Source organism: Bubalus bubalis, chromosome 19, assembly GCF_019923935.1.
Source record: "Bubalus bubalis isolate 160015118507 breed Murrah chromosome 19, NDDB_SH_1, whole genome shotgun sequence".
Lineage (NCBI taxonomy): Eukaryota > Metazoa > Chordata > Mammalia > Artiodactyla > Bovidae > Bubalus > Bubalus bubalis.
The window spans coordinates 2,852,279-2,873,400 of record NC_059175.1 but is presented as its reverse complement, the minus strand read 5'-3'; the positions used below and the strand labels follow the sequence as shown (position 1 = coordinate 2,873,400).

The following is a 21,122-nucleotide window of genomic DNA, read 5'->3' as shown; positions in this document are numbered from 1 at the left end:
CTGGATTTTTGACACTTAGGTCTGTGTATGATCTGGGAAAAGTTTAAACAAGGCGACTAAGTACACTGCAAGGTAAGACGCTTTTCGCTGCTACGCTCTCGCTATAGGGGTAAAGAAGTAGCAACGACTCGTCTTCAGTTCTCCACTAGTGGCACAATTTATCAACATGGTTGCTGTGTAGTTCCAGGCGATCTAGGCTTGGATGGACAGAGTGATAAGCAATGTAGTTTGTGTACCAGTTAATGCAGTCAGTGTTTATAGAAATGCTTTTAAATTAAACAGCTAACCACTAAAATAGCATTTTATCAAATAATCACCATAAATAAGATGCATTTGACTTTAAGATGACATGTGCTCTTACAGGATGTTTCTTCTGCATGCTAAGGACTATACAGAAAATTAAAGAACACACATTTTTTTTGTGGATAAAAGGCAAATAAACTTTCCCCAGCAGTAATGTGAGAACCATCACTGACGGTTTGACATATCAATATTTCAGGAAGAATAAATGACTTTCATATCTATGTTTTTTTAAAATCATATACTTACTCATTTTTATATTACTAGAATACTTTGGAAAGAATCTGTACTTTATCACCTGAAACTGCTTAAAGTATTTCAAAATATTTTAATAAAGCTCTTTGAATTATCAAATAATGTAACTTTTAAACAAATTTTACTATTATTATAAATATTTGCTCTTCATCCCTTGCCCAAAGGAAAACTATAAATCTTGCCTCAACTGAATGAACACCATTTATCATATTCATTTTGTTGTCAATACAATTATGAAAAGCCTTTGGCCTTTTCCCAAGGAAGCTGATTTGCTACTGAAACTCAATTATTATAAGCAAGGCCGGTACCAAGCCAGCTCGCGTGGCAATCTAACATAACTTCCTGCATAACTGACACTTCGCCCTCCGCCCCTGACCCTAATAACACCGATGTCTATGGGCAGAAGGAGGAGACAGTGGTTTCTAGTCCAAAACAAAACAGTAAGTCTCAAGGTTTTCGCGTTTGCTATTTTCTGCCATCTGCTGGACAAAAGTTTCATTTCTGATAGGTGCCCAAAAGAAGGAGCTAAGTGAGGAAATGAAAAGGGCTTAATTAAAAAGTTAAATTATAGTATGTTCTATAAATTTTAGGCAGTACCAATTATGACAGATATTTCTATTCTTTGATGGTTGAGGGGAACATTCTTATCTTAACACTTGGTTAAGATTGTTGATGAGGAAAATGTGAAGCATTAATTGCTGGACATCCTAGAATTGTAGTTGGTTTCAAGACAATCATCAATTTTAAAGTGCCAAAATGAAGTTTTAGTAATTTTTTAAATAAATTAAGAGTTTTTGCTTTGTGAGCTTCTATTTGTGTTTAGAGAAATGGAAGAGTCATATGTAATACTTTCTTTGTTAAAGTCTACAGTCTGCACGTGTACTTTATACTGGTACAAAGACATATGATTTCTCAATGGAAGGAAATTCTTATCTCTAACCCTTCTATGGACACACAAATCTGATGAGGTAGGTTTTAATAGTAAGTAAAAATATAAGTCAGTATTCAAATTAATGTCAAACAATTTCTTTAACATGTGGAGATCTCCCTAAACTGTGCCCAGATCCTGTTACGTTTTTGCCATAAATGTGCCATCAGTTAAAGACTATCTTTAACAAGTTTCTTTTGCAATTTATGAGGGAGGTTTGATAAAAAGGGTTTGAAAACAGCAACTGAGAAATAATGTAACTTAAAAAGGAAGTTGTTTAAGGTTACAGAATTTCTCTTATGCACTGATGGTTTCCTGTACTGAACACAAAGGCATGATAACATTATGTTACTTACATAACTTGCATAAACTATCACTTTCTGTTAAGATCACACAGGATTCATGTAATACTGTTAAAACAATATTAATAGTAACATCTATGATTACCTGTTATGTTTCAGACATTATATTAATACAAAGTACACTGCCTATTTCTATGGTTACAATAAGCCATAATACTGGATGTCTCTTTTTTTAGATGAGGAAATTCAAAGAGGTGAAAAAAACTGCCAAAGTTTACACAGCAAATGGAGATCTAGGAATTCAAGCCAGGTCTGCCTAACACCAAATCCATGCTCTTTTTATTCATAATGATGAGGCATTTCTGTGGGGGGATTTTGTTTCCTTAATTTTTTTGCTGTCTGTACTAAGCCTTGGCAGTGGTAAATTCAAATTTTATATCCAGTGAAAAATTCTAACCATTTATTTTCCCCTTTTCTTGTCCATTAATGTTTTCATGATGATGAAACACTATAGCGTGATGAATTAAAGAGCCTCAAAGAGAAAAAGTGAAATCAGCTCTGCTATTTGAGATACAGTAAAAATCCAAGTCCCTTAGAAAATGCCAAATGGTAGGCTTCATTGATCTTGATTTAAAGATGTTAGCCCAAGAACCCCGCAACCCTCACATAAACAATCATTTGGGGATGTGATTTTTAAGTTGTCAATATTTAATGGCACCAAAAAAGTGACCTCTCGGAGCTGGGTCTCCAAGCGCTGTGCTCAGTTATCTGTACTGCTGCCACTGTGCTGTAATTTTTAGCTGATTACACATTAGTTCATTTAGCTTTGTTTCCTCTTCCCTACTGTGCCATACTATTAAACGAAAGCCAGGGGCCTGGCATCCCTCTGTGCACAGAGCTGGTATTGTCACAGTGTAATAAGGATACATCCAGTCAAACAGCATGGTGTAGCTGGTCTTTGTGTTCAGTGCAAAGGCAATCCCTCGAAGATCTCTTGCCAGCCCGATCAACATACGCTGTCAGTGGGAAAGAGACACAGTAATTGATTTTCACGTTAGCACAGAGCAGATGGAGTAATAATCAGGCAATAATGACCACGTATCTGATTTTGATTCATTAGCTAAAATGTCTCGCTCAGATCTCTTTCTATAGAAAGCCACAGACTTTTTAAGCAAACAGACCATCAGATCTGCTGACCAACTCTGCTTCTTATAAATTGAGCTAAGTCATAATTCCAGTGGCATAGAAACATTTAGATTAACATATTTTTTCCTGAATAATGCCAAATTAGAAAAAAAAAGAGGACCGATAATTCCACAAAACAGAAATGTAAAGGGTCCAGACATTATAAAAACAATTCTTAACCACAGTGGCTTGTAAGAAATCCATCCCACTATGCAGTATGGAGTCCAACCTGAAAGCACACTGGCATTTAAAGATCCCTAAGGAATACTCTCAGAAACTTCGGACAACATAAAACTGGCCAGATGACCTACTGGTACTGTGACATGCCCAGAATGGCACTCACATTCCCCAAGCAAGGAAAAGAGTTCTTCAATATCAGAAGACTTGCATTTAAACCCAGCTTTACTTCTTAACTGTAAGACTTTAAAGCAAGGCAATTTATCAGTCTCAGTTTTCTCATCTCTTAAAGGGGCTAATAATGTCTTTCTTACAGAAGTAGAGTCCGGAATAAATTTATATAAAAATGCCTAACAAGAGACTGATACATACATAAGTATTCCATAAATATTTGGCTTTAGAGAAAACAAAACAAAAATTTGACTCTTAAACAAAAGAGATTTGATTTTACTCTGGACTCTTAATTAAGCTGTCCTTAGGATGATGGTTGGGAAAAGAGAAAGAAAACCCATGAACAGATGCTAGAATGTCAGAACAAAGAGGACAAATAAACATAATTGCAAAACAAGGGGGTGTGATAACAGATATGTAACTGTGACTTCTGAAGATGCTGTTTTCAGTGGAAATACTCTGCTAGAAAATGGTCTCTGAACTTTTTTTTTAGTCAGATTTTCTGACTAAATGAAAATAATGAAATGAATATGAAATAAATGAAAATCTCTACAGGAGGGCATTTAAATTAGCATTAAGGATCTGGAAGCCATTAAATCCTGACCATCATTTAATGGCTAAAAAATTTCAAAATCGGAAATAGTTTATCTGTCACAAAGATCTCTGATTTTTGATTCCCTGCCCTCCCATGCCCCATACCTAAAAGGTGACTCAATATAACTGGAAGATTTTTTTATAGGAATATTCAGTTTCTATACTGCGTAACAATTTATAGAATGATGGTAATCTGAATTTCTGAATCTGTAAACCCTGAATGTTTGTTTCTGTTTCTTTAAATAACTTATTCCTTTTCCTTTCATAAGCTTACCAGTACTTATTTTTCTATAATCAGCTAGTCTCTCTGTAGCTGTCTCATATGATTGCTACTTTAAAAAAAAAACAAAACATATTTTGCCTCTTATGGAACCCATTTTTCATCACCTGGAACCTTTCTTCTCTTTCTCAGCTTTCCATGTTTCTTGCAGCTTCCAGAACAAAATACGTCTTCTAAGAAGTCTTCTTTGAGCAACTCTATTCTAATTCTCTTTGCAGTCTTCCTATCAAAGTGGCCTTTTCGGGTTCTATTTTTATTACAGGTTACAGGCTACTCTTCAAATAATCTTAAGTTTTCACATATACATATGGTACTCACCATTCAACTCTGAACTGGTCAAGAGGAAAAATGAGTTTTAGTTTGTGTCTAGTGTAAAAGGCTCTAAAAATATTTTAGACTATCCTTATTACACAAAAAGGTTAATGTTTATTTTATCACAAATTTTTCTTGCTTAAAAGATGCCAAGTTAATAAAAGGGCTCAAATCTATGAAATTATATCAATGTTTAATATTAGAAAACGTTACTACAAAGCAAAGAAAGCATATGACAATATAGTAACTATGTTTTCAATAGATTCAATTGAACAGGAAAATGCAGTGTTAATGTAAGAAACAGATTTATTATGCTCAATTTTTTATCTCAAAGCAGCAATAGTACTGAAATAATCTATACAGATGCTCAAACAACACTAAAGAAGTACTTTCTTGATAGTCAAAACATACCCAGTTTTGGTATGAGACAAGGAAAACTGTTAACTAGTTCAACCAGGCTACCAACCAATCTCAGAGAGCAAAGGGTGATCTGGCTGAAATTTAGGGGAGGAAGAGGCACGATTTACCATCTCATTTAAAACAGTGGATAGAGGTTTATTTCAAAAGTTACCTTTCTCCTATAGCTAGTCATACTTGACTAGTCTGAAAAATGAGAGGTCCTTATAAAGTGAGGCTGCTTTGGGGAGTGGGCAGGTCTGGGGTGCCTAATCCTCAGGATCCTTTCTGGGATAGTTCAAGGAGAAACTGCTTGGCGTTTCAGCCTCCTGCATGGTGAACGGTTGTCTGTGTGCCAAGTGTGAGATGGATGGGCTGGGAAACAGCTGAAATGCGACTCCTTCCACCCTGACCCCCAAAACAGGGTTTCTAATGGAAAGTCTGACAGACCCTTTACTGTAGTGGCACTACTGGGGGCAGCTATAATATTATCCTCATAATTCTACTATATAATAACAACAAAGAAAAAGAAGGTGAAGGGTCATTGTGCTTTGTCTTTAGAATTAAGATGGCTGTCTTCATCCTTACAGCATACTCTTAATTCTGGAGACACATCTTAATAACCTCTAAATAGTTCCAACAAAAGAGCCGTGTCAGAGGAATGAGCAGGCCCCAAGGTGTTTCAACTGGAGTGTTTTCATCTGCCTTTATTGCTCTATCCCTCTCCAGAATTAAGGCAATAACCTGTGATAAATTATTCAGGAACTGCTACAGGGATCAAAGCAAAATCATTCTGTTAAAGTGCTGTTTGCAACATTTGGCACTTAGTGCGAAAACTTTTAATGTGCGCATGCTGAAAATCTAGGATTTTAAATAATTTAACATTGTGGAGTTTTTACGAAGAGACTAAAGATAGCAGGTTCCTATTTAACTGCTCCTTTTCCTCCTAGAAGTTTTCATTCATTTTCCTTAAAACCGATGACGTCATGGCCAAATCAAAAATGATGCATGGGAAGTCAGGGTATTGGACTGTATTTTACTAAGGGTACAATTATAGGGGGAAACATTTACTGTGAACTAATGCTTTAGAGCCAGGGTTTGTCATGGCAGTTTCTTCCTTTTCCCCTTTACTTGGAAAAGAAAAACCCAAGACAAAAATTCAATGTTCTCTTCAATTTTATTAGGACTAAGTAAGAAAACAAAGCTATAAATTTAGGAGTTTTACAGCATTTCCTCCTCTCACAACCATATTTCAATTTGGCAATGTAGGTCCTTAATGTTTGTGCTCATCCTGAAATCTGCATTTGAAAAATATCTATAAACAGGGAGTTAGAAAATCCTGGTAAGGATTGCAAATTAAATGAATTTGGCAGTCCTGCGGCATTTTCATAGAGATATTTTAACAGCATCACCTCCTGTGGATTGGAATACTAAATACTTTATTGAAGAACAAAACAGTACTGTTTTTATCTTTAGTACTTGCAAAATGAAGTACCTGAAAGCACTTTTGCATGTATTATTTATTCATCATGATAGAAAAATAGCCTTAACCTAATAAATTACATTTAAAAGCATTTAGTGCAAAAGTTTTGTTTATGATAAAGCAACAGATTTACTTCTTTATCGGTAGCTTAAAGCACCAAGTTTTCTTTATACAAATTAGACAGATGGTGCTTACAGTAGAATTTACTAAAGGTCTGTCACAACAAATGCAGCCAAGCTGCATATTTAATCACTGCAGAATCTTGTCTACCTGCAGCTGCCAACTGCTAATCCAATTTCCCTGATAAATGTGGCAAGAGACACGATCAGCAATAAAGAGCATCTAACTCCATTTTCCTGCAGGGCGTCTTTTGATGAACATTTAGGACGGAAGCGCGGAGTGCACTGTGTGGCCTTGGTTCGTGGCAGCTGCATGCATTCTGAGGCACAGTTCTCAGGTTACTCACTTAATTCTGCCACTATCATTACGTTGCTATTGATCTCAGTAGCTGTTGCCTACACAGCATTACTCTAGATGAAGCTGAATCAGGCAGTTATCATGCATCAAACTTGCTCAAAAGCCTGGAGATTTCCCCTTAATTACTTGTGATTTTATTTGCAAATACCGTTAAAGTGTAATCAAGCAGTCACTTTCCAGGGTCGTTAAGAACTTGCTGGTTTAGGGATATATCACTGGAACTCCATTAAAAATGACTCTGGGAAGATGGTTTCTATCAAACTAGATGGGATTACATCAAAATGGGCTTGGAGTATAATGAAATCTTCAAATGAGACAAATGTAATTTTTAAAAAGATACTCTTTTTCAATCTTACTGCTTCTTTTCTGATATAAAGGGCAGCAATAGCCACCTTAAAGTTGCAAAGATTTACTTTCGGTCATTAAAAATATTTGGAAGACAACTGAAAATAAAGCTAACCTGAGTAGAAACGCTGGTGAAGAATTGCAGCAACATTACAAACACACAGAAAATCACTAAGATCTTTTTTTAGTTTTAAAATTCTATGACAATTGCATATTGATAAACATTCATTTCAAAAACTCTACTTCAAAATAGAAGGTACAGTGTTTGGTTAATTATTTTTTAGTAGATGAACTACGCTAAATAATCACCAAAGGCCATTATTCTTCTATTTGGCTTCTTAGTGCTAATATTTCTTTTTGGTAGAGAGAAGAGGAGCTGTGCAAAATGATGGTCAGTATTTTCACCGTATCTCAAATAACAGTAAACATGACTCAAGTATCACCAGCAAAGGTGCCTGCATTATCGGTATATATTCATTAGTCTTTTAAGAATGTTAACCAGTGTCAGTCTATTTAATATAGCCCTGATGCATGAGAATTTCAGAAGGTGTTACTCCTATTTAGCAAATCTCGTGTTCCCCATCCCCCATATTAAAATATGGGGCTGTGTTGTCACAAACAGCTTGCTACACACTTAAGGATTTTACTAATAAAACATAATGTTGTCTTAGATATTATGACTGTTGCCACAGCTGAACTGACTTGTCAAATCAATCCTAATATGGCTCCCACAGGCACATAAAAACCTTATTTAGCTATCAGTTATCCTAATCACTTTGTTCAGTTTAAGAACGCAATACTTCAAGACCAGCTCCTATTTATACATATATGCCTAGCCATTTAATAAAGTCTTGATTTATATAAATTCTTGTTTTAAAAATATTTAGAGATGTGGTATTTTAGCATGTGTACATTTGCGCATTCCTCCATATAAATATGTTGAAACATACAGTGCGGGGCGGATGAGGGAATAGGGACATTTAAAGTGGTGTACTCATGAGAAATGTTCTTTTAAAAGATACTGCCATGGGAGACAAATATGTCATCTAATCATAAGCTGACTATCTGCAATCATTTGATAACCTCAAAGTCCATTTGTATAAGAAACTAGAAAAGCACTTATATGAAAAGTACACCTCGAAGACACATGTAAGTAGGAAATTAAGACTGATGGGGCACGAAGCACACACAAATATGCAGACCTTTTTCTGAATTTATACCTAGATTTTGTCCTAGAATGAACAAAATCACCTTTTCTCATGTTTGGAAACAAACCCACCTTTACATCTTCTTGTTTAAAGTTGTTATTGAATATCTGTAATACTGTTTCGAAAGAGACTGTAAGAGGCAGCATGAAATTTTCAAATTCATCCTCCTCTTCGCCTATCAGAAAAACAAAAGGGGCATCACGGTTTAAACACATGCTGTTGTCCATTACCCTTCACAGTGAGTGCTTTATTCAGGCTCAGAAATGTTCTCGAGAAGGGGTCAGCCTGCATTCACATCCGTATCACATTCTGTGCTTTGGCTCATTGAATATTCTGGTGTTTTGCCTTCTCTTTTGCACCAAATGAAATAGCAAAATTACTTACCAGCCATTTTTTTTCTCTGGCTCTTTATTGGATCAAACAGACTCATGCCCCAGGCACCTCAGCCTTTCAGCTCTTAGGGCCCCCAGAGCTTCCCTAATGCCTCAAGGAAAGCCCCTTTCAAAGCCTCAGAGAACAGGGTCTGTTTTCCTTTTCTCTTTAGGTGCCAAGGCCCTAAAGGACTCACAGACTCAGGTGCCCAGATAGTGCTAAGTTATTATTCTCTTTTATTTATGTTCTTTTTTATTAATTTGTTAAATAGATGTCAGGGAAACAGGATGGGGTCCTGCCAAAACAGGATGAGGTCCCTCATGGGTCATTATGATTTTAAGGACATTCTCCGTGAGTACACTTCTTTTTGCAATAAGCTGCTTTTTCTTTTTATAAAAGTGGGAAGAGACATCTTCTACTGTTTTTCACTATGAAGGTAGAATCTTCACTTAACATATGGATACGCACAATTGACAATTTACATTCTATCCTTCACAAGAGTGGGTTCCTTCAAATGAGAAAGTTTACTCATTCATCCTATGCCACAGGGAGTTGTGAGCCCCACTTTACAGATGAAGAAACAAGCAGAGAAATGTTAAGTGACTTGCTCAAGGTAGCATACTTAGCTGGAGGTGGAACTATACTATCTAGATCTTGTGATTTCTGTGCTATCATTTTTTAAATAGAGAGAATTAGAGAGGAAACAAGATCTCAGAGAAGAAGCCAGTGGTTCTCAAAGTTTGGTCCCTGCCCTAGCAGCATCAGCATCACCTGGGAATTTGTTAGATATAAAATTTCAGGTTCCGTCCCAGAACCAGCAATTTTTGTTTTAAGCAGCCCTCCAGGTAATTTCAGTTCAGTTCAACTGTTCAGTCGCTCAGTCGTGTCCGACTCTTTGTGACCCCATGAACCGCAGCACACCAGGCCTCACTGTCCATCACCAACTCCCGGAGTCCACCCAAACCTATGTCCATCGAGTCGGTGATGCCATCCAAACATCTCATCCTCTGTCGTCCCCTTCTCCTCCTGCCCTCAATCTTTCCCAGCATCAGGGTCTTTTCAAATGAGTCAGCTCTTTGCATCAGGTGGCCAAAGTATTGGGAGTTTCAGCTTCAAAATCAGTCCTACCAATGAACACCCAGGACTGACCTCCTTTAGGATGGACTGGTTGGATCTCCTTGCAGGTAATTTAGATGCATGCAAATGTCTGAGAAACACTGGCCTACATGTTATTCTACAGATAAGGAGGGTGGACATGAGTTTGAGCAAGCTCCGGGAGACAGTGAAGGACAGGGAGGCCTGGCATGCTGCAGTCCATGGAGTTGCAGAGAGCTGGACACGACTGAGTGCCTGAACAACAACAACAGGAGGGTGTGGTCCAAGGCGACATACACAGAAAATCAATGGCAGAATCAGGACCTTTTGACTCTTAAGGAGTGGCTGATCTGGCTTGATCCTGATCTTTGGTGACCTCTCTTTTCCCTTTAAATGTATACACTTTGTTTCTGGAGTCCAAAAGATTCAGGGACTTCGCTTTGCTGACAAAGAGATGTCAAAAGCCCAATGACTCTTTCCTAGTACGCTGTTTAACACAAGGATCAGGGTACTAGGTGAAGGGAAACCAAACGACAGTGACCTCGTGGTGCAATGGCAGTGCGTCTGACTGGAGATTAAAATCTCCGCTCTGCAAAGTTGACTATGCAACCAAGTTACTCCTCTTAGACACACCCTCTGTCAACTGGTGCTAACATTAGAGATCTTTACAGGAGCTAGTTTTATTTTTCAAAGCCTAGGTTAAATGATAGCTTTCCCAATGTCTGAATCAAACTCCCCTTCAAATACTCTCTAAGATTCTACTGCAAGCTTTCCCATCTCCCTCTGGGTTCCCACAGCATTTTGTTTGATTCTTTAGATGGCCTTTGTCAGTCTGATGGGAATGGCAGATATTTTGGCAGATAGCTAACCCTAACACTACAAATACCACCTACCTCATTCCACCACTACCAGCATTAGATGAAGGTTATGTGGGGATTAAATGAGATAAAATTTATAACATGTGTATGTAAATGATTACATCTGTCAGCCTACAATGGCAGTGTCTCTGGCTTTGCTCCTGGAGAGCTGAAACTGCATCTTTTTGCTTCTGTGTGAAGGAGAATGATGTAGATAAGACCCAGCGATAAACAGACCCAGAGTCTGGCTCCACTATGTACTTTTCAAGTACGGATATTTGCACTTTGAGTCTCAGTTTTCTCATCTATAAAATAAGAAAGAATACCTATCTTTGAAGATTACTGTGTTTATTAAATGTTTTAACACACACATAAAATAGATGATGCACTTAGAACAGTGCCTGGTATGTATTAGGGAAATAGTGTATGTGAATGAAAAGTAGTTGCTCAATTAAAGGTAAATTTTTAAAACATCTTATTTTCTTAACACCAAAGACAGAAAAATTACTAACTGAAGTAAACATCAATTCCTTACATATATAATACATTATATATGTATATGTATATATGTATACATATGTATATACGTATATTTAAACTATGTAATCTCACTCTTCTAAAGATGGGATTAATGAGAACAGTGATAATGATCACTGCATGCAGATAGGGTGCTAAAAAGAATGGATGCTTTGAAAGTTCTACGCTTGAATCCTGGTTCTGTCAGTATTAGCTGTCTGGTTTTGGGTAAATTCTCTTCACTCATCTGTAATTAAGAGACATAATATTTACTTCTTAAAGGTAGCTGTGAGGATTAAATGACAAAACACCCGTATGCCCTGTTGCTTAGTGTCTGGCACTTAAAAATGATAGCCAGGAACATTTTTGTTGTTTTGAGCGTAACGTGAACTTAAGAGAGGTGATTATGGTGGTCAAATAAAGTGTGACAATGAGGTCGCCAGCCCAATATCCTTCCTCTGGGAGCAAGGTTAGGATGTTTACTCAGAACAAAGATAAACTCAGAACTTGGAACATTTAAACCCCTTCACTTAGTAAACCTGAGTTACAGATTTAAAAAATTCCTGACTATCTCTTTCCTCAATCAAAGTTTGAGACAAACAAGGACGTTAGGAGCGTAAGAGAAAGCCACCAAATTGTGAAGGGAAAAGTCAAGATGCAAATACTAAAGAAAGCAATGTGAGCAGCAATTCTACTTAATGTCACTTCCTTAGAAAGGATTTCCCAGACCGCTCTACCCGAACAGCACCCCAGGCAGTCCTCCACCCTCACCCACCTTCCAACAGCATAGACTACTTCACTTTTCTTATGAGACTTACTATGACTGGCTATTAATTTGCTTATTTATTCACTGTCTTTCCTACTAGAATGTAAGCTTCTTGGGGAAGGAACCCAGTCTGTTTTCATCATGACTGTATTTCCAGTGCCTAGAAAAGGGTCAAGAATTTGTGTAGTGACTGGATAACAACAGCTATTTCTCATGTGCAGCCAATGAATCTGGTACTTAATCTACTTAACAAACACCTATGTAGCCTTTACTATCTTCAAAGCACAGTTACGCCAATAATGGTCACAACAATCCTATAAAGTGGTATGATTATTTCTTTCAATTTAATGTGAACAGAGAGGTTGAAGGAGTTAAGCAGTTTGTCCAACATCTTCTGGCTGGTAAATGTCAGTGAACCACGGTCTCCAATTACTTCTGCTTTACTCCCCAACTCTACTTCATGTTCTTCCCCTCTATGTCTCCAACAGGGTGGAAGGGGTCGGAGGTAGGGACTGAAGTCAGGGTCACAAAATCTTGACTTTGCAGTTGCATGAAATTAGAAGAAGGTGAAGAGCAATTAGCTTGGTTCTGGTGAGAAAAAGGGACTCCTCCACAATGACTTGAGTTTAAGGTGGGCAAATGAGAAATATTGGTGCATTATTCCCATAGAAACATTTATGTGCCAATTAGCACTGTTCCTATTACTGCAATGATATGTTGTATCATTTCAGCTGGAAAACTGGTCATTTTTGTATACATCTATTAAAGATTTTTCCCTATTGTGTTACCGACAAAGGTATCATTTACTGTTGTACATAAGAAAAATAGAAAACGTATTCTTACAACTTCATATTCAAGTACGTAGTCATATATTCAGTATGCCAAATCTACATGTAACATTTTATGAATAATAATGGAAGCTGCCAGTTTCTTTTTTCTAACAAGACAAGGGCTCAGACACCAGTATAATGTGAGAGGCTGAAGTGTCAATTTATAGGCTACTGTTCTCATTGGCATCAGGAAAAGTAAATATTAACATAACACTCTAAGTTCTCAGTCATGCATAGATAAAAACAATATTCTTCAGGTTTTAGGGGGATACCCAAAGCTAAATTCCCTCTACTGGATTTCCAACGACCTGATTCAACGGAAAGTTACTCATTTTTGAATTTCAATTTTTTTTCCTTCAGCGAAGTCACATTAAAATACAAATAGTAACTATTTTAGTATGTTGGCTCTTAGATATTTTATTTATAGGATATTTCATTTGTTATTTTGTATAATTTAAAATCTAGATTGGTGGGAATGTAAAATGGTGAAGCAAATATAATATGATTTAGTGACTGTGGAAAACAGTTTGCTAAGTACTCAAAAAGTTAAAAACAGAGTTGTTATATGACCCAGCAATTTTATTCCTAGGCATATGCCCTATAGAACTGAAAACATATGTCCATACCAAAACTTAACATATGAATGTTCAGAGCAGCATTATCAAAATAGCCAAAAGGTGGAAACAACCTTATTGCTTATCAACTGATAAATGGATAAACAAAATGTGGTATATCCACAAATGGAATATTAGCCAAAAAAAGGAATAAAGTGCTATATATGCTAGACATAGATGAGCCTCAAAAACATCATGGTACATGAAAGAGGCCAGATACAAAGGTCACATATATGACTCCACTCATATTAAATGTCTAGAATAGGCAAATCCATAGAGATAGACAGTAGATGAGTGGCTCCCAGGAGCCAGGGATAATGAGGGACACTATTTTACAGGTACAGGGTTTCTTTCTAGGGTGATGAACATATTCTGGAATCAGATAATGGTAATAGTTGCACACTAAGTGAACATTCTAAATACTACTGAATTATATACTTTAACAGGATGAATTCTGTGGTATGAGAATCTTAACACACACTATCCCCCCCAAAAAACTACCACCACCAAATATCTGGGTCCCCCCCTCTTACCTGTAAACAGTGAAACTTCTCATTTCCTCAAATTCAAATAGCAGATAGATTACTGGGGAGCTGGGGAGTGACCAAGGAGAAGCAAGTAATACAAATACTTATGGTAATAATAAATGATGGTAGCCAGCAGTTACTACCTGTTGTACTACCTGAGGATTTATTCTATAATATGTATTGTCTAACTCAATGAAACTAAGCCATGCCCGTGGGGCAACCCAAGATGGGCAGGTCATGGTGGAGAGAGTATGAAAAGGCAAAATGATAGGATACTGAAAGAGGAGCTCCCCAGGTAAGTAGGTGCCCAATATGCTATCCAGCTGTGGATGTGACTGGTGATAGAAGCAAGGTCCAATGCTGTAAAGAGCAATACTGCATAGGAACCCGGAATGTCAGGTCCATGAATCAAGGCAAATTAGAAGTGGTCAAACAAGAGATGGCAAGAGTGAATGTCGACATTCTAGGAATCCGCGAACTCAAATGGACTGGAATGGGTGAATTTAACACAGATGACCATTATATCTACTACTGCGGGCAGGAATCCCTCAGAAGAAATGGAGTAGCCATCATGGTCAACAAAAGAGTCCAAAATGCAGTACTTGGGTGCAATCTCAAAAACGACAGAATGATCTCTGTTCATTTCCAAGGCAAACCATTCAATATCACAGTAGTCCAAGTCTATCCCCCAACCAGTAATGCTGAAGAAGCTGAAGTTGAATGGGTCTATGAAGACCTACAAGACCTTTTAGAACTAACACCCCAAAAAGATGTCCTTTTCATTATAGGGGACTGGAATGCAAAAGTAGGAAGTCAAGAAACACCTGGAGTAACAGGCAAATTTGGCCTTAGAATACGGAATGAAGCAGGGCAAAGATTATAGAGTTTTGCAAGGAAAATGCACTGGTCATAGCAAACACCCTCTTCCAACAACACAAGAGAAGACTCTACACATGGACATCACCAGATGGTCAACACCGAAATCAGACTGATTATATTCTTTGCAGCCAAAGATGGAGAAGCTCTACACAGTCAACAAAAACAAGACCAGGAGCTGACTGTGGCTCTGGTCATGAACTCCTTATTGCCAAATTCAGACTTAAATTGAAGAAAGTAGGGAAAACCACTAGACCATTCAGATATGACCTAAGTCAAATCCTTTATGATTATACACTGGAAGTGAGAAATAGATTTAAGGGCCTAGATCTCATAGATAGAGTGCCTGATGAATTATGGAATGAGGTTCGTGACATTGTACAGGAGACAGGCATCAAGACCATCCCCATGGAAAAGAAATGCAGAAAAGCAAAATGGCTGTCTGGGGAGGCCTTACAAATAGCTGTGAAAAGAAGAGAAGTGAAAAGCAAAGGAGAAAAGGAAAGATATAAGCATCTGAATGCAGAGTTCCAAAGAATAGCAAGAAGAGATAAGAAAGCCTTCTTCAGTGATCAATGCAAAGAAATAGAGGAAAACAACAGAATGGGAAAGACTAGGGATCTTTTCAAGAAAATGAGAGATACCAAAGGAACATTTCATGCAAAGACGAGCTTGATAAAGGACAGAAATGGTACGGACCTAACAGAAGCAGAAGATATTAAGAAGAGGTGGCAAGAATACACAGAAGAACTGTACAAAAAAGATCTTCACAACCCAGATAATCACGATGGTGTGATCACTGACCTAGAGCCAGACGTCCTGGAATGTGAAGTCAAGTGGGCCTTAGAAAGCATCACTATGAACAAAGCTAGTGGAGGTGATGGAATTCCAGTTGAGTTATTTCAAATCCTGAAAGATGATGCTGTGAAAATGCTGCACTCAATATGCCAGCACATTTGGAAAACTCAGCAGTGGCCGCAGGACTGGAAAAGGTGAGTTTTCATTCCAATCCCAAAGAAAGGCAATGCCAAAGAATGCTCAAACTACCGCACAATTGCATTCATCTCACATGCTAGTAAAGTAATGCTCAAAATCCTCCAAGCCAGGCTTCAGCAATACGTGAACCGTGAACTTCCTGATGTTCAAGCTGGTTTTAGAAAAGGCAGAGGAACCAGAGATCAAATTGCCAACATCCGCTGGATCATGGAAAAAGCAAGAGAGTTCCAGAAAAACATCTATTTCTGCTGTGTTGACTATGCCAAAGCCTTTGACTGTGTGGATCACAATAAACTGTGGAAAATTCTTCAAGAGATGGGAATACCAGACCACCTGACCTGCCTCTTGAGAAATTTGTATGCAGGTCAGGAAGCAACAGTTAGAACTGGACATGGAACAACAGACTGGTTCCAAATAGGCAAAGGAGTACGTCAAGGCTGTATATTGTCACCCTGCTTATTTAACTTATATGCAGAAGACACCATGAGCAACGCTGGACTGGAAGAAGCACAAGCTGGCATCAAGATTGCCGGGAGAAATATCAGTAACCTCAGATATGCAGATGACACCACCCTTATGGCAGAAAGTGAAGAGGAACTCAAAAGCCTCTTGATGAAAGTGAAAGTGGAGAGTGAAAAAGTTGGCTTAAAGCTCAACATTCAGTAAACGAAGATCATGGCATCCGGTCCCATCACTTCATGGGAAATAGATGGGGAAACAGTGGAAACAGTGTCAGACTTTATTTTTGGGGGCTCCAAAATCACTGCAGATGGTGACTGCAGCCATGAAATTAAAAGACGCTTACTCCTTGGAAGGAAAGTTATGACCAACCTAGATAGCATATTCAAAGGCAGAGACATTACTTTGCCAACAAAGGTCCGTCTAGTCAAGGCTATCGTTTTTCCTGTGGTCATGTGTGGATGTGAGAGTTGGACTGTGAAGAAGGCTGAGCGCCGAAGAATTGATGCTTTTGAACTGTGGTGTTGGAGAAGACTCTTGAGAGTCCCTTGGACTGCAAGGAGATCCAACCAGTCCATTCTGAAGGAGATCAGCCCTGGGACTTCTTTGGAAGGAATGATGCTAATCTGAAACTCCAGTATTTTGGCCACCTCATGTGAAGAGTTGACTCATTGGAAAAGACTCTGATGCTGGGAGGGATTGGGGGCAGGAGGAGAAGGGGAAGACAGAGGATGAGATGGCTGGATGGCATCACTGACTCGATGGACGTGAGTCTGGGTGAACTCTGGGAGTTGGTGATGGACAGGGAGGCCTGGCATGCTGCGATTCATGGGGTCGCAGAGTCAGACACGACTGAGCGACCGAACTGAACTGATGCGTTGTGTGAAATAGTTTGGTATTAGTGATCAGTAGGAATGGTAGGCTGAATAATGTCCCTCCAGAGATGTCTACGCCCTAATCCTTGGAACCTGTGAGTATATGACAAAAGAGAATTAAAAGGCTGCTAATCAACTGACTTTAAAATAGAAGATTATCCTGGGTTATCCAGGTGGGTTTCATGTAATGCAAAGGTCCATGAGTGTGTTGGAAGCAGAAGGGGGAAAACCAGAGAGATGACAGAATGAGAAGAATTTGATGGACCTTGGAAAAGGAGATCATGGACCAAGGAAAGCAGGTAGCCTCTAAGTTGAAAAAGGCAAGGGAACATAATCTTCTTCAGAGCCTACAGAGAGGAACACTGCCCTGCTAACACTGATGGTAGCCCACTGAGACCCATATTGGACTTCTGATCTTCAGAATTATAAAATAAATTTTTATAATATTTAAACCATTAAATTTGTGGTAATTTGTTAAAACAGCCCAGTAGGCTCCTTTGTTCATGGAATTCTCCAGGCCCAAATACTTGAGTAGGTAGCCATTCCCTTCTCCAGGGGATCTTCCCAACCCAGGGACTGAACTTGGGTCTCCTGCATTGCAGATGGATTCTTTACCACTGAGCCACCTGGGAAGCCTGGCAATGAAGACCCAGTGCAGCCAAAAAATAAAAAATAAAAAAAATCAAAACCCCAAGTACTAAGGGTAATATCATAAAAGAGCCAGCGACTTCTACAGATCTAGGCCCACATTATCTGCTGTTCTCCAGTACTTTATGAGGACAGCACTTCTAAAGTTATTAGAAAAAGGCTTGAGAAATGTGCATAGATAGATTTAACTTGGGCCCAAATATGGTTTGTCAGTTTCCCTCTAAACTAGGAATTCTAGTTGGCTGTAAGATGACTTAGGGTTTTGGGCAGGATGTTCTAGTGTCAGTCAGGTGAAGCCATCAGCTGCACTGATGTACAGCAGCTGCATTACGGGTATGGATTCGCCTCATTCTGAGGCCCCGGTATCTGTCCGTGAATGCCCCTAACAGTGCATTCAATAAAATATTTGCCATAATTAATTAATATATACTAAGTGCTTGTTTTGTGAAAGGAATTGTTCCAGGCCCTTTCACACATGCTTATCTTATTTAAACCACATGCCAGTTCTTCAGAGTAGGTATTTCCATTTAATAGATGAGAAAATTGAGGCACACCTTAATTCTTCTCCCTAGGGAACCAGAATGTTTATTTTAGTTCCCAGGAGAAAAATACATTGTCTACAGATTACTTATTTCTTTTCTAAGAAACCTATCCTAAAAATTTCTCCCCTGAAGCATCTCATTCCCTGGGGTGCTCTGGACTCTACCCTCAAAACCAGGTAAGTTATTAAAACTGGATCTGAATTTAATGGGCTGCTTTTTGCCTACGGGGCCAGCTAATTAGTCTTAATTATCTCATTATAGATTCTAAGTATTTCCAGCTGCTTTTTTACCCATTATTGCCCACTCCCTCCTCAACCCCAACAAATGTCTATTTCCCAGATAGTCTCTGCCAAGTTGTGGACACAAGTGATAGACGTTGAGGTATCCTTCCTATCTGTCAGAACACTGACTATTTCGGATCAAGCTTCTCACTTACTAAATCCTCCTGGGATATCTATCTACTTCTGTGTCCTTTTTTCCATGAGAAGAAATATGCTTTAGCCAATTATTAGACATAAGAAAACATTTTAAAAACTACATTTGACTTTCACTGACCACAGAACTGTAATATACCAATATAGGACAAATAATAAACATGAATATTATGTGTTTAGATAGAAGCTTGGAAAGTAATCCCTTCTTCCCTCCAGCCTCAAATCAGTCATTCAGTCCAAGTAGTTCAAATAAAAACGAAAAAAAGTTACATTCCCTAATTGACTTGAGAAAGTGACAGGCAAAGGAACAGCAAAAGTGAGTATATGGTCAGAGGGCTACAAATTATATGACTGACCTTGGGCAAGTCATTGAATCTCACTCTCCTAACAGATAAAAAATGCAATGATACCCATTTCATGTAGGCTGTGGTGAAGATCAAATAGGAAAATGTATGTCAAAGTGGTCTGCAAACTATAAATTTGTAAACAAATGTTAGTTATTATTAATAAAGAAAAGGAGTTTCCTCTGTATTTTCACTTTCTTTAGCAGCTATTTCTAGAATACTCTTCCAATCCCAAAGAAAGGCAATGCCAAAGAATGCTCAAACTACCGCACAACTGCACTCATCTCACATGCTAGTAAAGTAACGCTCAAAATTCTCCAAGCCAGGCTTCAGCAATACGTGAACTGTGAACTTCCAGATGTTCAAGCTGGTTTTAGAAAAGGCAGAGGAACCAGAGATCAAATTGCCAACATCCGCTGGATCATGGAAAAAGCAAGAGAGTTCCAGAAAAACATCTATTTCTGCTGTGTTGACTATGCCAAAGCCTTTGACTGTGTGGATCACAATAAACCGTGGAAAATTCTTCAAGAGATGGGAATACCAGACCACCTGACCGGCCTCTTGAGAAATTTGTATGCAGGTCAGGAAGCAACAGTTAGAACTGGACATGGAACAACAGACTGGTTCCAAATAGGCAAAGGAGTACGTCAAGGCTGTATATTGTCACCCTGCTTATTTAACTTATATGCAGAGTAAGTACATCATGAGAAACGCTGGGCTGGAAGAAGCACAAGCTGGAATCCAGATTGTCGGGAGAAATATCAATAACCTCAGGTATGCAGATGACACCACCCTTATGGCAGAAAGTGAAGAGGAACTAAAAAGCCTCTTGATGAAAGTGAAAGTGGAGAGTGAAAAAGTTGGCTTAAAGCTCAACATTCAGAAAACGAAGATCATGGCATCCGGTCCCATCACTTCATGGGAAATAGATGGGGAAACAGTGGAAACAGTGTCAGACTTTATTTTTGGGGGCTCCAAAATCACTGCAGATGGTGATTGCAGCCATGAAATTAAAAGACGCTTACTCCTTGGAAGCAAAGTTATGACCAACCTAGATAGCATATTGAAAAGCAGAGACATTACTTTGCCAACAAAGGTCCGTCTAGTCAAGGCTATGGTTTTTCCAGTGGTCATGTATGGATGTGAGAGTTGGATTGTGAAGAAAGCTGAGTGCCGAAGAATTGATGGTTTTGAACTGTGGTGTTGGAGAAGACTCTTGAGAGTCCCTTGGACTGCAAGGAGATCCAACCAGTCCATTCTGAAGGAGATCAGCCCTGGGACTTCTTTGGAAGGAATGATGCTAAAGCTGAAACTCCAGTACTTTGGCCACCTCATGCGAAGAGTTGACTCATTGGAAAAGACTCTGAAGCTGGGAGGGATTGGGGGCAGGAGGAGAAGGGGACGACAGAGGATGAGATGGCTGGATGGCATCACCAACTCGATGGACGTGAGTTTTGGTAGACTCCGGGCGTTGGTGATGGACAGGGAGGCCTGGCGTGCTGCAATTCATGGGGTCGCAAAGAGTCAGTCATGACTGAGTGACTGAACTGAACTGAACTGAACTTCCCTTTTTATTCAAGTTGTTTACTTGCTATTTCAAATTTTTCAAATTTAAGCTAGAGATATCTTCAGGTGCCAATTACCTATTAGAAGCCACAAAGGTACATGGATATTATGCTACCTTCATCCCTAAAGAGAGAACCCTCTCTTAAAGTCCATAAACATCATTTTAATATTAGTACCCCTGTGATCATGAAAAGTATGACTGCTTTGTTAAGAGTCTGAATATCTGAGGAAAGCACTGCTCACTCAGATCCCATCAACATGCTTCTCATTGGAGTAGTTCAAAATAAAGAACAATCATAAAGTGTCCAAGGAAAATCAACTATGACACTGAGCAATTCTAAATTTGTGGTTGGTAAAAAACTTAATCTGCAACTAACAATATTTAGTTCTCT

General features: G+C 38.6%; 1 protein-coding gene across 6 annotated transcripts in view; it reads right to left on the bottom strand.

Moving 5' to 3' along the window:
* RANBP17 (RAN binding protein 17) overlaps nt 1-21,122 on the bottom strand; it is a 362,482-nt gene that overhangs the window by 74,087 nt on the left and 267,273 nt on the right. For all 6 annotated transcript variants that reach the window (XM_025270839.3, XM_044932591.2, XM_044932590.2 and 3 more), the window contains 2 exons: nt 8,485-8,588; nt 2,713-2,801 (listed from right to left, as the gene is read on the bottom strand). In XM_025270839.3, coding sequence (XP_025126624.1) covers nt 2,713-2,801; nt 8,485-8,588 — 193 coding nt within the window. The remainder of the gene's footprint in view (nt 1-2,712; nt 2,802-8,484; nt 8,589-21,122) is intronic.